The following is a 16,446-nucleotide window of genomic DNA, read 5'->3' as shown; positions in this document are numbered from 1 at the left end:
TCTAAGGAATGGAAGCTTTGGGACACCGTAGAACGGAAATGTTTGACGCGTTGAGAGATTGGCGTTGTTGTAATGGGTTTATGTTTATTTACGTAGGCTACTGTATTTATTTACGTACTGTCAATACCTTTGTAATGATTTGTGTTTTTGCAAATTAAAATAAAAAAATAAAAAAAGATTGGCGTTGTTGGATTGACATCCCTTTGGATGAATGAAAACCCGGCTTCTCTTGGGCGGTTTAAAGAGTCAAGGTAGGATACACCAAAGCTAGTTTCAAGGTTGGTAGACAGGTAGTTGATCTCCCGTTACCAGGCAGCGGCATAGCGGTAAGCTATTTAGTAATATTACACGGGGGGAATTACTCAAATTATGAGTTTGCTATCGCATTGTTGAAAGTGGTGTTATGTAGCTGTAACCCGTTGACATCAACAATGGACCTTTGTTTCATGTTTTGAGCTTTTATTAAGTATTTCTGTATTGATATCGTTTTCCTCAAAGCTCTGTAATTATGGTATCCTTTACCCAATCCTGGCTATAGTCTTTTCTACATCATGCCAATCATGTTTTAGTACGAGAAACTCAACACAAAGTAACCATTAGCCACCATTGTTCCACGGAGTGAATGTTAAGTTGTTACATTGGCAGTCATACTTGTTACAATGAATGCAGAGAGAAGTTGGCCGCTTCACTAGGATACAGTGTTGCTGTTTCCTCGGAGTCTACTTGAAGAGCTGAAGAGTTTAGTGCTAGCTGTTTAGAATAGCAACATCATGCTCTCTTCCACGGGGTAAGTACTCATATTACGTGAACTTTCGTTCAGAAATGGACAGCTTTAAGTCATCGTTTATTTTTACGTCTGTTGGATGAATTCAATTTTGTTCACGTCAGTGTATTAACTTTTGTATTGTACCCCATCTCAGAGATATACGGGAGAAACTGCGCAGAAAACGTGATTTACGGGAAAAACTGAGAAAGAAACGGCAGGCTTTGCACGAATCTCTGGTAAAAGTCAAAGATGACACACAGGTAATTGCATAAATCATTGTTATTCCATCATAGAAATATCTAATAAATTCGAAATGTTTCTCAAACAGCCAATAATAGGCTACTTGTTGGCCTGTGTTCTGAGTGGAATAGCCTATGAATGGTTGGCCTCTGGATTTCATGAGAGAGGGTGAGGAGATAGGAGAGAGAATGTGAGAGAGAGAATGTGTGTGTGTGTGTGAGACAGACAGACCGACCAAGTGTGGGGAAGAGAGGAAAAGAGTCTGTTCTTCAGCAAGACTCAACAAGACCCAGGAGGGAGGCACCTTTTACTAACAATTTAAACCAATGGGAAGCACTCTCTCTCACGCACACACGCACACACACCCTGTGTCTAAGTGCTCTTGTCTACCTGCTAGGCTCTGGTTCCACCAGAGGGGAGTCAGGACAGAGGACAGACGACCATGGAGGTTGGTGTGCTTCTCCCTGCAGCCTCCCTGACTGCTGTAGCAACTAGCTAGCTACAACAGCTCTTTAGCTCTTAAGATGTCCCATAGCTGTAGCTACAGGCTAGCCAGCTCTATACCTATCTGGGAGCTGTAGCTAGCTTGTAGCTACTAGCTATCCTGCAGCTGTACTACTGTAGCTATAGCACATAGCTTTCATTGAGTGTGTACTGTGTTTTTGAGTTCAGTATCCTATGATTGACCTTGCTGTTACCTAAACACCTGTCTAGACTGCTTCTCTCTCCAGTAGTCTCTCTGTGGTCGTAGACTCTACTTTCTCCATCCTGAAGACCAGTCTAGACTACTCTATCCTTTCCTCCCTGAGTGCTGTCCTCTCCTTTCTCCTCTCCTCTCTGAAGATCTGCTTAGTCTCCTCTCCTCCCTGAGTCCTGCTCTGTGCTTCAGTGTCCTGTCCCACCAATACATTCACTGTGTTCACTCTCTCCTCTTCCCCTCCTTCAAGAGCGGCATTGTGACGCTACAAACAAGCTCTCCTGAGAAGGTCAAATGAAATATAGAATGCGTAAATGTAGTTGTGGTGAGCTGAGACCTAGTCATGGTTTTAGTTTATTCAGCCTAGTGTAGACAGACCCTGAGGCGGTTGACCACAGCAGTTAAGAAGTGGGAGGGTGTGTTTGATTAGTTCATGTTCGATTGTGTTGCTGCAGGAGCTGACGGGTGGAGAGGAGGACCCTGGAGAGACACTCAAACGCACCCTGAAGGCCCAGAGGGAGAGACGGAAAAAGAAGGTAACCTTCTTACTTAACTTCTTACTTTCTCTTTCACCTTAAGTTTGTCAATGATTTTATGGTTGTTTTGTCTGTTTTGGGATTAAAATGTTACTTTGGAATTAAATTGCGTTGTGTTAACTTCCTCATGGGGAGGTCTGGTTCTTCGTGATTAGTGTGTCTGATTTGCTCCAATGCTCATTCCCATTTTGAAGCTTCTGGAGGAGTCTGCAGAAGAGCCCAGTCAGGATACTGTGGAGGAGATCTCTGACGTCCAGCGCCTCAGTGAGGATGACCAGCCAGACGAGCCATCCTTCCTCTCCAGACCCCCCACCGGTGGCCAGAGAGGTCCGTCCCCATGCACTTCCTGTTTATACCTGCCACTTCCTGTCTAGACATGCCACTTCTTGTTTATACCTGCCACTTCCCATCTGCTGTCCATGTGTGTGTTGTCTCATAACTTGTGGCATCCTCCAGGTCTGCCCCCCCTGCCCCAGGCCCAGGTCCAGGCCCAGGTCCAGGCCCAGGTCCAGGCCCAGGCCACACCCAGCCACTTGGAGAGCTCCATGAGGATCCGGATGAAAGAGAAGCTCCTGGCTGCCAGGGTAAACATAGAACCCTCCCAACCACACAGAACCCTATCTACCACTTAGAACCCTCTCTACCACTCAGAACCCTCTGCAGCACCCAGAATTCCCTACATAAAGCTCTGTAGAGGGAATAGCATCATAAAGGCTGTATTGCATGCGTGATGTGGCGCGTGTTGATGTACAGGGATGTGGCGCGTGTTCAGTATGTGTCTGCTGTTGTTCCAGTCTAAGGCCGAGAGCATGCTGCAGAAGGAGGCCTCGATAGAGCCTGCCAGTCGCCTGCAGAGCCTCCGAGACAGAGACGCCCTCACCAGGTTTGACCGAGAGGTGAGGGACCCCCTGACCCCCATAGACACAACTACACGAATCGCCACACGAATCAGCCCCGTGACACAGCACCATGACTCGCCACACGGTGCACTAGAACCAGGATCTCGGTGTTCTCCTTCTGGAGGGCTGATCACCCCAGTGTGTTGCAGGCTGACCCGGACAGGACCGGGAGAGAGGACTCCTCCTCCCCCCTCCACACCAGAGTGAAGTTCTGGGAGGCTGCCAGGCGTGTGAGGCTGGAGACCAGAGTGAGCGAAAGGCCAAGCGGAGTTGTGGCTCCCTTAATTACCTTATTTGGGGATTTATGTATTTTTATGAATGACTATTTTTGAACCTCATTGGTTTCCCAGGCAGAGACAGGCCTACCCACGGCAGAAGAGGCATACAACTTCTTCACCTTCAACTTTGACCCCGAGCCTCAGGAAGAGACGGAACACAGCCGGAGAAGGAGAAGACCCAGGGTAGCTGGCGAGGAGGACGAAGAAGGGGAGGAAGAGGAAGAGGAGGAGGAGGAGGAGGGGGAGGAGCAAGGCGAAGCAGGAAGAGGACAGGAAGATGAGGAGAACTCTCAGGAGAGGGTAAAACTGAACTTGCGTCACATTACTAAATACAATGTTAATTTCCCCCCCAAAAATAAATGTGGTGAGCTTTTCGTTCAGCCCGCTTGATTCACTAAAACCCAACCGACCTCGACTGTGGACGCAAAGCAGAAGCTCATGTTCATGTCCCAGAGCAGAACTAAACCAAAGATCTGCTGTGGTTCTGTGCAGTGAGTATTTCGGACTCTCCACTCGTCTCTGCTGACAGCACCAATGTCCAACAGACGTGTTCTCTAAGGCCACAAAGAGCCTCCTAACTGCTAAACAAGGAAACATGTCCATCAGACGCACAGGAGAGGAAACGTGACCACATACAGTGTTCATGTGTAGGGCGAGCAGTGAGATGTTGTTTACCCTGCAGTAATGCAGATGTTGTTGTTTACGCTGCAGGACGAGGACGCCCCACTGGTGAGAGAGGAGGAGGACCTCTTCATCATCGACCAATCAGCTCAGGACTTCCTGGTGGTGAAGAAGGCGGAGTATGTGGGCTACTGGCACCGTCTCCAGCGGGAAAAAGAGCTGCTGTTCGTGCCGAGCATGAGGACAGGTGATGCAGCATGGCCACACCTGAACACACCCAGGTAGAACAGTCACCCAGGGAGAACAGTCACCCAGGGAGAACAGTCACCCAGGGAGAACAGTCACCCAGGGAGAACAGTCTCCCAGGGAGAACAGTCACCCAGGGAGAACAGTCACCCAGGGAGAACAGTCACCCAGGGAGAACAGTCACCCAGGGAGAACAGTCACCCAGGGAGAACAGTCACCCAGGGAGAACAGTCTCCCAGGGAGAACAGTCACCCAGGGAGAACAGTCACCCAGGGAGAACAGTCTCCCAGGGAGAACAGTCACCCAGGGAGAACAGTCACCCAGGGAGAACAGTCACCCAGGGAGAACAGTCACCCAGGGAGAACAGTCTCCCAGGGAGAACAGTCACCCAGGGAGAACAGTCACCCAGGGAGAACAGTCTCCCAGGGAGAACAGTCACCCAGGGAGAACAGTCACCCAGGGAGAACAGTCTCCCAGGGAGAACAGTCTCCCAGGGAGAACAGTCACCCAGGGAGAACAGTCACCCAGGGAGAACAGTCTCCCAGGGAGAACAGTCACCCAGGGAGAACAGTCACCCAGGGAGAACAGTCACCCAGGGAGAACAGTCTCCCAGGGAGAACAGTCACCCAGGGAGAACAGTCACCCAGGGAGAACAGTCTCCCAGGGAGAACAGTCTCCCAGAGAGAACAGTCTCCCAGAGAGAACAGTCTCCCAGAGAGAACAGTCACCCAGGGAGAACAGTCACCCAGGGAGAACAGTCACCCAGGGAGAACAGTCAGCCAAGGAGAACATCTAAAACTCCACAAGAGTATCTACTCATAACAGCTGGTCTCCAGAGAGAGGTACCTTCCCTGTCAAAATCCTGTCTCCTGTCGTAATTCTGTTAGGAAATGTGTTTGTTAACATGTAACTTAACTCCAAAACTCTTGGAACACTATGAGGTGATTTGTGAGGTTGATAGGAGGGAGGTTAGGAGCGTCTTTTGAGAACAAGTCCCTCCCCTGTAACTCGTGTGTCTGTGTCGTGGTCACAGCCCCGGCCGCCTGCAAGCTGGCGGAGAATATGCGTCCTCGCTTCCTGGAGGAGGAGGGGCTGTACGTGGGGGAGAGGCCACCTGTATGCCTGACCAATCAGAACATCCTGGAGAACCGTATCCTGAAGCAGGAGCAGGTACATCAACGGCGCCATAACCCTGGAAACACCCTGACCCCTGAAACCAGCAACACCACAGTAACATAAACCCTAACTCTAACCTAAACCATCGCGACCATCCGACACCCTTATTGTTTGATCAGCACAGCACTAGATTATATTGGATTAGATCAGAATGGATTAGACTACAAATACTTTATCAATTCCAAAATAGGAAATATAAACATGATAACATAAACTAGCCAGTGATCGTCATCATTTTTCATCAGTATGTATCCAGTTTTCTGGTCCCTGATTGGCTGTTTTCTCTGAGCAGGGCAGGAAGTGGTTTGGGGATGATGGCAAGATCATGGCCCTGCCCGACCCCATCAAGGAGTCGTCCACCAGACCCCCCCTCTTCCACCTGGAGGGCGACCTGGACCCCGCCCTGCAGACGTTCTACAGGAAGGTACACACACACACTAAACCACTCCACCACAAACACACTAACACGTCACACATAACCCGGCCACCGCTGTGTGAGTCAGTGGGGCCTGTGTGTCTGCTGAGGGGTGTGTTGCGTGTGTCCACCCCAGGCTCTGCTCTCCAGCCCGGCCAGCCTGCACCTGACTGGGCCCAGGGACACGGAGGGAGACTACCAGCTGGATGTGGACGTGTCGGGCCTCATCTTCTCCCACCACCCCCTCTTCAGCCGCGAGCACGTCCTCGCAGCCCGCCTGGCCCAGCTGTACGACCAGCATCTCACCAGGCAGCACAACAACCTCACCGGACACCTCACTGTTAAGGTACAGACTAGACACCTCACTGTTAAGGTACAGACTAGACACTGATAAGATATTCCTCATTCCTAGGGGGGGAGGGGGCCTCAGTGATATGAGGTACTGTCTCCTACCTCCTGTCTCCTACCTGTAACCTCCCATATCCTTGTCTCCTACCTCCTATCTCCTGTAGCTGAGTGGTCTGAGGAATGCCCTGAGGACCATGCTGGAGACCCATCGAGGACACAGCCTCAGCCCCGTCATGCAGCACAGGATATCCGAATACATACAGGAAGTCAGGTGAGCAACCGACCGTTAGGAACCAATCACAGCTCTCCTTCAGATGGGCTCCGCTCCTGAGGTGACTGGGGCGGGGTAAGGCCTGGTTGGGCCTAGGTATCCCCGGGGGAAACGGGGAAGCTGGCCTGGATGATACAGGAAGCTGGCTCTTCTCTGTGACAGGAACACCCGGCGCCTGAGGGACAGCGAGCAGGAGAAGGACCGCACGCTACTGAAGAGCATCATCAAGTCCTGGAAGGAGATCAAAGCTCTGAGGGACTTCCAGAGGTTCACCAACACGCCCTTCAAGCTCTATCTCAGGAGGTACCACACACACGCACATACACACACACATACACACAGACATATTCTCACACACATGCACATACACACAGACAGATCCACCAGGCCCCCTTTTTTACCCCCCCCTCCCCGATTCTGCCCGCCTCCCTCTGCCCCCTCCATCGCTCTCCCTCTGTCCCCGCTTCCCCCCGTCAACCAGGGAGGAGGTGGACCGGCAGGCGGACGAGCAGGAGGCGGAGGAGGAGATCCAGATGGAGGCGATGGAGCTGCGGGCGGAGGCCGAGGAGGACTACCACAGGAGGGCGGCCGACTTCAGGAGGCAGCAGGACGAGTGGAAGAACTGGAGGAGGAAGCAGGTGGGGGTCTCTCTCTCTGGAGAGGGAACATCATCGCTCTCCAGAGGGAGGAGGGGCGGGAAACCCCCCCCACAGCCGTGTCACAATGAGCAACCCTGTCCCTTTCAGAGAGCCAAGAAGAAGAAGAAGAAGAAGAAGAAGAGGAGGGGCCAGGAGGAGGAGCAGGATGAAGACGACAACGATGATGACGACGACGACCAAGATGAAGGTGGCGGGGACCTGGGGGAGGGGCCCGCCAAGCCCCACCCCCCGGACATTCCAGACCTGGCCTCCGTGGAGCAGGAAGTCCGGGAGAAAGCGTCCAGGATCCGCAGGAAACCAGGAGATCCCATCCTGGTCCCGGAGCTCACCACGTCAGGGAACATCACCACCAACGACCAGTGTCCCAGGTAACGCTATGGTCAGGCACTCGGCTGATCCTTGATTTTTCTTCTCTACTGTTTTAATTTTATTAGCATGTGGAGCATGTCATTATTTCACTTTGGATAGAAACCACTGGTCAATGAATACAATCTAAAGGTTCATAAATATTTAAGGAGAGAGAGGCGGAGAGGCGGAGAGAGAGGCGGAGAGAGGCCGAGAGAGGCCGACAGGGAATGAAAAAGCTGCAAAGGCAGGCAGGTTGTGACGTGAGTCTCTGGGGCGTGTGTTCTCCTGCAGGGCCGAGTCTTCCCGGAGAGAGGACGTGGCCAAGCGGTCTCTCTTCATCAAGGTCTTGTACAACGACAAAGAAGTCTCCAGAACAGACAGTCGCTCCCTCACCTCGGACTTCAGAGTGCACTTTGGTCAGATCTTCAACCTGAAGATCATCAACTGGCCTGAGAGCATCAAACTGCAGGTACAGAAGCTCTCTCCTACAGGGTCTCTACCTTCCTGGAGGGTCTCACTTCCTGGAGGGTCTCACTTCCTGGAGGGTCTCACTTCCTGGAGGGTCTCACTTCCTGGATGTCAGGATTTTCAGACATTGCCCCTGTGAGATCAGTAGTTGATAATGTAGTATGAGATCGCTACATAGAAACAGGCTGCCATGTCTTTGTACAACAGAGGGCTTAACAGGTTTTAAACACTGTCTGTCTGTCTGTCTGTCTGACTGACTGTCTGCTTACCTGTCTGCCTGCTTACCTGTCTGCCTGCCCGTGCGTCCATGTCCACCACTCTGCAGGTGTTTGAGGCGGTGGGCTCGTCGTCCTCTCTCCTGGCGGAGGTGTGTGTGCCGGCCCCCGAGCCCTCCACCCTGACAGGCAGCGCCCCCACAGAGCAGCTGGAGTTCAGCAGCAACCTCAGGGTCATGTTTGACCACGAGGGCGTGGGCAGTGGTACGCACACACACACACACACACACACAGGCACTTGTATGTATGCACATACTCACACATATTCAGTGAGACTAGACACTCTTCCTCCTTTTTCTCTTCCTCCATCCCTCTCTCTCTTCTCTCTCTTGTTCTTTCTCTCTCGGTCTCCCTTTTTCTATCCCCCCTCTCCTCCTGCTCCTCCTCCTCCTCTCTCTCAGACGTGCCCTTCTCCTTCGAGGCGGACGGCAGTAACCGTCTGACCCTGCTGACCTCTGGGAAGCTGTCCTGCTGTGTGTCCTGGGCCCTTGGGGAGGACGGCCTGCCCCTGGCCCCGCCCACCGCCCAGCGCCCCAGCGCCATGCACAGGTAGGACCTTCTGACCCCGTGCTGGTCATGCACTGGTCCCAGTACTGGACCCTGAACTAGACCCTCCCTGGACCCAGCCCTGGTCACGTACGAGACTGCTGAACATATGGCTGACATACTACTGTCTCACTCTATCTCCCTTCATCATTCTCCCTCTCTTTCTATCCCTCTTTCTCTGCCTCCATCTCTCCATTCTTGTATCTCTCGTTCACTCTCACTCTCTCACCCTTGCTCTCGCTGTCTCCCGCTCTCCATCTCTCTCTCCCTCCCTCTCTCTGTCTAGTGGTCTGAAGCAGCTGGATGCGGTAGCCTGCATTGGGGCGTCGGGTCTGAGCGACGTGAGGAAGCTGGGCGAGTGGGCCACCGAGTCTCGCCTCGACCCCAACGACCCCAACAACGCCACCATCATGCAGCTGCTCAAGGTCAGCAAGGTCAGGGGGTCACAACCCCAAGAGGCCTCGGGAAGGAGATTCACTTCATCACTTTGACTTGATATCTCTGTCTCTCAACCACTGTCTCTCTCTCTCTCTTATCTCTATGCCATTGTCTCCCTATGTCTCTTACTCTCTCTCTCTCTCTGTCCCCCCCCCTCCCCCCAGGTGGCCAGTAGTGGCGAGGTGAGGGCGCCAGAGTACTTCCGTCTGGAGCAGCTGCAGGAGGAGTTCACCTTCCTGTCGGAGGAGGAAATGGAGCGCTCCCGCAGGTTCCGCCTGCTCCGGCTGCGGAGTCAGGAAGTGGCCGAGTTCCGCAACTACAAGTGTGTTCCTGCCTTGGAGCGAGAGGTCACGGAGAAGGTGTTCCAGGTAGGCAAGGGGTTCCACGTAGACACGGTGCTCCAGGTAGGACACCTCGAGGGAGAAGGTTCCGGAGGTTCAGCCAGGGTTGTTGTTGTTCTGTCCTTGCAGGAGTATGAGAGGAGGCTGAAGGAGGGGGAGGTCATCGACACCAAGGAACACCTGGACGCGCACAGGGCCCTGGTGGCCAAGTACCTGCAGAAGGTGAGACCCTCTCTGACCTGCGTGAGGTATCACCTGACATGCTAGTTATACTGCAGTGGGTCTGACGCGGTCTCTCTCTCTCGCCCTCTGTCTTCTCTCTCTCCTATTTCTCTCTCTTTCAGATCAGAGAGTCGGTCATCAACCGTTTCCTGGTTGCTAAGCATCACTTCCTCTTGTCGGACCTGGTTGTCGAGGAGGAGGTTCCAAGCATCGGGTAAAAACACCGTCATGATGTCATGATGACGTTCAGTGGACCCACAGCATACTGCAGGATGTGTGATGTGTGTGACAGATGTGGTTTATACTCAGTACATATGGTTCACATTAGCATAGACAGCAGGTGAGTGATGAGCCACAGTTTTAGGAGTTTCTCATCTCTTGGCGTCAGTCTTAACTCGCTCTTCACGGCCCTCTGTCTCAGTCCAGTAGAGCTGTCAGTGTGAACTGGATTTCTGGGCAGGTCTAGCCAGTAGTAACGCTGTCCTGAGTTCTGCCAGGCCTGAGAACATAAACCTGGGCTTTCTGGTCTGGTCTGGTCTGATCTGGTCTGGTCAGGTGTATATGGTCTGGTGTGTTTGTGTCTGGTTTGTGTGAGCGTGGATGTGTATGACCGGACCTCTGGTGGTTTTCTAGCTACACATGTATCGCTAGCTTTCTAGCTTTTCAAATGTCCTTTTGCCGATTTCATTTGCACAATCTCTGTTTTGGGTGGCATGCACGCAATCATTATTTGAACTAACCTTATCTGTTTTCATTCATTCATGTGGTTATGGTCTGATTCATGTGTTCATGGTCTGCTTGATAACCTCATGCTCTGTTCTGTCATGTCCTCTTCTCTGGGTGCAGGGGTGCAGGGCCCGGGTATGTTGCTAGGGTTCTCTATTCTTACTCCCCTGACCTCTCCCTGTGTGTGTCTGCCTGTAGGTGACATCCCATAATACTGTAGTGTTGCCATAGTTTCCTCTGTCAGTGAAGGATAGACACTCCTCCAGCAGCAGCAGGCTCTGATTCCTCCTGTATCAGATGTGGTTACCTCCGTGTGTTTTGAGCGTGCATACGTTTGTTTGTTTGTGTGTGTGTGTGTGTGTGTGGGCTTGTGTGTGTGACCGTGTGATGTGGCTATTATCGCTGTACCCTCAGTGTGCTGGGGCTAACTGTGTGTGTGTGTGTGTGTGTTGCCATGGCCCCCAGAGTGCTGGGCCTGAACCTGTTCAAGCTGGCCGAGCCCAAGCGCCCCCTGAAGCCCCAGAGGAAGGAGAGGAAGAAGGTGACGGCCCAGAACCTCTCAGACGGGGACATCAAGCTGCTGCTCAACATCATCCGTGCCTACGACATCCCCGTACGCAAGCCCCAGACCAGGTACCCCTACCCTACCTCACACCAGGTACCCCCTACCCTACCTCACACCAGGTACCCCCTACCTCACACCAGGTACCCCCTACCCTACCTCACACCAGGTACCCCCTACCTCACACCAGGTACCCCCTACCCTACCTCACACCAGGTACCCCCTACCTCACACCAGGTACCCCCTACCCTACCTCACACAAGGTACTCCTTATGCCATCCCAATCAGGCAGGGTGGAGGTTAGGTAAAGGTGAGGTATAATTGGGACAGTGTTAGGGTGAGGTATCATTGGGACAGTGTAAGGGTGAGGTATCATTGGGACAGTGTTAGGGTGAGGTATCATTGGGACAGTGTTAGGGTGAGGTATCATTGGGACAGTGTAAGGGTGAGGTATAATTGGTTGTTAACTGTTTATTTGTCTCCCAGCAAACCTGCCGTGGCGTCCAAGTCGGCTCGCTCCTTCACAGAGGCCTTCTCTGCAGGCCCGGCTTCCCAGAGTGCCGTGCAGGGCAGCGACTGGCTGCTCAACCAGGTACACCGCTGCCTGAACACCACCTGTGTGGGGGGAGGGGGGCTAGGAGGTGTGTGTGTGTGTATCTTACGTGTGTGTGTGTGTCCAGGTCCAGGTGCGGCCCTTTGTGGAGGTGTCGTTCCAGAGGACGCTCCTCCAGACCACCACGGCCGACGGACCCAACCCCTGCTGGAACGAGGAGCTGGCGCTGCCCTTCAGGTGAGGCCCCGCCTGGTCACCCTGGCAACACTGTTTCACCCTGGCAACACCATTGACTGTCATATGATCTCAGTATTGATGTCATTGGATATATGCTGACGTTGCTAACCAACCTCCCGATGTCGTCGTCCCCCCCCCCCCCCCCCCCCAGTGCCCCCAACGGAGACTACAGCACCGCCAGCCTGCAGGCCGTGAAGGACGAGGTCTTCATCAACATCTTCGACGAGGTCGTCTACGAGGTGGGAGGGGTGAGTGGGAACCGTGTGACCTCAGCAGCTGTGACCTCTTGACCTTGGGGGGGCGGTCCCAGGACCTTGTGTGTCGACAGGGATCGGCACAGCATCGTGAGCCTGTCTGATGAGGCTCTGTGTGTGTGTGTCGTGACGTGTGTGTGTTGCTGTCATCCAGGAGGAGCTGGACCGTGGCAGGGAGCTCCACACTCGTCTGGAGAAGCACTGGCTGGGAGCCGTCAGGATCCCCTTCAGCACCATCTACTTCCAGTCCAGGGTGAGACGCAGCGGGCCAGCCCACAGCACAGCACAGCAGGCCAGCCCACAGCACAGCACAGCAGGCCAGCCCACAGCAGAGCACAGCACAGCAGGCCAGCCCACAGCAGAGCACAGCACAGCAGGCCAGCCCACAGCAGAGCACAGCACAGCAGGCCAGCCCACAGCACAGCACAGCACAGCAGGCCAGCCCACAGCACAGCACAGCAGGCCAGCCCACAGCACAGCAGGCCAGCCCACAGCACATCACAGCACAGCACAGCAGGCCAGCCCACAGCACAGCAGGCCAGCGCACAGCACAGCAGGCCAGCCCACAGCAAAGCACAGCAGGCCAGCCCACAGCACAGCACAGCAGGCAGATCTCTGACCTACCCTGTCTGATCCGAGTGTGTTCGTTGTGGCAGATCGACGGCACGTTCAAGGTGGACACGCCTGCGGTGTTGCTAGGCTACAGCAAGGAGCGCAGCCTGGGCAGTGAGGGGGGTTACGACGCGGTGCGCAGCCTGAGTGAGGGAGCCTTCATCACCCTCTTCATCACCATAGAACCCCAGCTGGTGCCTGGGGAAACGGTCAGGGAGAAGGTAAGGCCTGTCTGTCTAACTGTCTGTCTGCTTGCCTGTCTTTCTGTCTGCCTGCCTGCCTGTCGGTCAGTTGGTGTCTTGACATGAGTTAATTATTTTATTTTATTCCTTTGTTTACCTTGATTTTACCATCCATATGATTTTTTCATCGGTTTATTGTTTGCATCCTGTCTTCTCTCTGCTCCTCGCTCTGCTGCCTCTGCTAGATGAAGGAGGTGAAGGTAACTCTTCAGTCACATGACAGAGTCGCTGGTCACATGACTGAGCCACTTGCTAGCCTAGACTAGATCAGATCAGACTAGCCCCCCCCCCCGCCCCCCCCCCTCCTCGACATTACCCACAGATCCTTGACGACCCTCCTAACGTCCTATGACCCCTGACCCCCCGACCCCTGTCTCAGTTTGACTCCCAGGAGAACGAGCGGGTGCTGCAGGCGTCGGAGGCGTTTGAGCGCGAGGCGGCGCTGGGCCTCCCGGACCGGCCGTGCCTCACCACCGTCATCGACATCAACGGGAAGACTGTGTTCATCACGCGCTTCCTGCGCCCCCTCAACCCCCCCCAGGAGCTGCTGGACGCCTCCCCCAACAGCCCCCAGGACACCACGGTCAGTACCGTGCAAACCTCCGCGTTATGTTCCTTTTTGACGTCGTTGTCTCAACCTTGATGTTTTAAAGTTAGCTTCAGCCCCCCCTGGTGGTGGGAGTGCCGCACAGCAGCCGGTTTTAAACCTCCCTCTTCCTTCTCTGTCGCTTCCCAGGAGCTGGTTGCCAGGTTTGTGTCTCTCATCCCCTCCCTGCCGGACAGCGTCTCGTTCGCTGGTGTCTGCGATCTGTGGAGCACCTGCGATGTAAGTGAAACCTCTCTCTCTCTCTCTCTACCTCGGCCTGTCCCGGGCCTTCATCCTCTACAGATCTGGCTCTCTGATCTTCTTCTCTGCCGGCAGCAATTCCTGACACTGCTGGCGGGAGATGAGGAGGAGCACGCCGTGCTGCTGTGTAACTACTTCCTGTCCCTGGGCAAGAAGACCTGGCTCATCATCGGCACGGCTGTTCCTGAGGTGATGGTCGTCACCTCAAACTGCGTTTTGAAGCAGTTTGTATGAGATGCTCTGTGTGTGTGTGTTTGTATAACACTGTGTGTGTCCTCTCCTCCCAGGGCCCCACAGCCTACGTGTTGACCTACGAGCAGAGTCGCTACCTGGTGTGGAACCCCTGCAGTGGTCAGTTCTACGGCCAGTACGACACCTTCTGCCCCCTGCAGGCCGTGGGCTGCCTGGTCAGCGCTGACAACGTGAGGCCGCTTCCTCCTAATCCCGGGGCTAATGAATGCCGTGTGCTGTTCTAATCCCGGTGGTAACGGCTGTGTGTTTGCGTGCTCCAGGTGTGGTTCAACACCCAGGTGTACACGTCTCCTATGAGGATCAGCTTTGACGTGACCAAGGCCAAGCTGTGGAAGCCTTTCTTCTCGCGCTCCTTCCCCAACCCCGGGCTCTCCAGTGTGCAGGTACACTCTCCAGGTGGTGTGTGTGTGTGTGCGTGTACCAAGGCCATGTTGCTGACCTGTGCTATCTTGTGTTGCAGCCTGAGGAGTTGGTCTATCGCCACACGGACAAGACAGCTGCTGCAGAGCTGCAGGACAGGTGAGGGGGGGGACAGGGACAGGACAGGTGAGGGGGGATAGGCGAGGGGGGGGGGGGGGTTCTGTGTGAACCAGTCTAAAGCAGTCTGACCGGGTCTGAACGTGTTCCCTGCAGGGTAGAGAAGATCCTGAAGGAGAAGATCATGGAGTGGCGCCCCCGGCAGCCGACACGCTGGAACCGGTACTGCACCTCCACGCTGCGCCACTTCCTGCCCCGTCTGGAGCTCAGCAGGGGGCGGGACGTGGCCGACGAGCACCGCCTGGAGCTGCAGAGCCTTCTGGGAGACTACCGAGTGAGGCTGGGGCTGAGGCTGGGAGACTACAGGGGGAGGGTGGGGCTGGGGGGGAGGCTGGGAGACTACCGGGGGAGACTACCGGGGGAGGCTACCGGGGGAGGCTACCGGGGGAGGCTAGGGGGAGGCTACCGGGGGAGGCTAGGGGGAGGCTACCGGGGGAGGCTAGGGGGAGGCTACCGGGGGAGGCTAGGGGGAGGCTATCGGGGGAGGCTAGGGGGAGGCTAGGGGGAGGCTACCGGGGGAGGCTACCGGGGGAGGCTACCGGGGGAGGCTACCGGGGGAGGCTGGGCCTTGTGGGGAGGCTGGGAGACTATCAGGTGAGGCTCCAGCTCTCCTAAACCTCTCCATGTTCCTCCTCCAGATCTCGGGCTTCCCCCTCCACCTGCCCTTCTCTGAGATCCGGCCCGTGGTGGAGGCGGTCTACAGCACGGGGGTCCACAACGTGGAGGCGTCCAACGTGGAGTTTGCCCTGGCCGTGTACGTGCACCCCTACCCCAACAATGTCCTCTCTGTCTGGGTGTACCTGGCCTCGCTCGTACGCACACGCTAGCCCGGCGGACCTGGACAGGCAGACAGTGGGTGTGTGTGTAGTATATATGTGTGTAGGGCGAGTGTGTGTGTATGGTGAGTGTGCGTGACTTCCTGTTTTTATGGAATGTCTGATTTTGTATGTTTATGTTTGTGAAGCACAATTCAGGTTTAAGTTATTTGTACGTCAGTTTGATACGAGAGGGTAAGCATAACCACTGAGGCTTTTTAGCACTTTTATGTCAGCGTTTTACCAAAGTTCACGCTCGGCTTCAAATGCCAGAATACAGCACTGTAAATGTTTATGGAACTATTATAGTATAATTTTACAACTATTAATGTCATTTTACATCATGAACCTTTTATGTAATAAACTGAATGAGTTGTTTCATTTCAGATGACATCTTGCTCATGATAGCCATTCCCTTCTCCTCAGTAACACAGACACGCACACACACACAGGTCACAGCGTTTTCGATCCAAGACACTTTTATTATTTCTGCTTCTGAATATGACATAACTGATTAGAAGTCAGAGACTGTCCAAGCACAGCGTTTCTCCTGAAGGTAAACGTGAGTTTCTGAGTGTGTGTCGTGCGTTTGTGGTGTGCTGGGTTATTTCCACAGCTGCTCTCTAGGGGGTTGCTCTCATCCAGTCTTTCTCCTCACTTCTGACACATCGACTTCCTGTCAGATGAGACCTACTGAGAAATCGACTTCCTGTCTGGAGAGTTCTAGTGAGAATGTTGACTTATCGCCGGGGTGTTGAGGCAGAGATCAGATTCACCTGGAGGTTTCCTGCTCAGATGAGAACCCTGTGGATGACTGGAGGGTGAGGTCACACACACACACACCTAGCTCCTAACCCTCTACACTGACTCCATACCTGTCAGCTCACTCCTCCCCTCACTCACTGTGTCACGATGCTTTTACTTGACTCAGACACCAGCTCTGTAACTCGGCAGGGTCATGTGACTAGCAACAGCAGGGTGGATACCAGGGGCGGGTTGAGCCCTGACAAAACAGAGGA

General features: G+C 54.1%; 1 protein-coding gene across 5 annotated transcripts; it reads left to right on the top strand.

The window, feature by feature from the left end:
- The first annotated feature begins 273 nt into the window (after positions 1–273).
- On the top strand, positions 274–15,813 carry cc2d2a (coiled-coil and C2 domain containing 2A). 5 transcript variants are annotated; one of them, XM_062450802.1, is made up of 42 exons: positions 274–326; positions 670–787; positions 921–1,026; positions 1,404–1,454; positions 2,159–2,239; positions 2,434–2,566; positions 2,696–2,721; positions 2,758–2,823; positions 3,034–3,135; positions 3,288–3,386; positions 3,489–3,716; positions 4,128–4,284; positions 5,317–5,453; positions 5,752–5,883; positions 6,011–6,220; positions 6,387–6,493; positions 6,656–6,796; positions 6,975–7,131; positions 7,240–7,520; positions 7,792–7,969; positions 8,294–8,447; positions 8,645–8,792; positions 9,076–9,214; positions 9,392–9,595; positions 9,698–9,790; positions 9,913–10,004; positions 10,637–10,651; positions 10,982–11,149; positions 11,565–11,670; positions 11,759–11,868; positions 12,020–12,116; positions 12,277–12,375; positions 12,779–12,955; positions 13,162–13,176; positions 13,356–13,559; positions 13,713–13,802; positions 13,899–14,012; positions 14,111–14,245; positions 14,336–14,458; positions 14,536–14,594; positions 14,709–14,886; positions 15,251–15,813. In XM_062450802.1, the coding sequence occupies exons 2-42, from the start codon at positions 771–773 to the stop codon at positions 15,437–15,439; spliced, it is 5,118 nt and encodes a 1,705-aa protein (XP_062306786.1). In that variant the 5' UTR covers positions 274–326; positions 670–770; the 3' UTR covers positions 15,440–15,813. The 5 variants fall into 5 exon arrangements, with proteins under 5 accessions (XP_062306786.1, XP_062306791.1, XP_062306789.1 ...); XM_062450807.1 differs by lacking the exon at positions 1,404–1,454; XM_062450805.1 differs by lacking the exon at positions 10,637–10,651.
- Positions 15,814–16,446: the final 633 nt, after the last annotated feature.

This window comes from Osmerus eperlanus, chromosome 24 (assembly GCF_963692335.1).
Source record: "Osmerus eperlanus chromosome 24, fOsmEpe2.1, whole genome shotgun sequence".
NCBI classification, from domain to species: Eukaryota; Metazoa; Chordata; class Actinopteri; order Osmeriformes; family Osmeridae; genus Osmerus; species Osmerus eperlanus.
The sequence above is the reverse complement of the archived record's forward strand: the minus strand, read 5'-3'. Positions and strand labels throughout refer to the sequence as shown.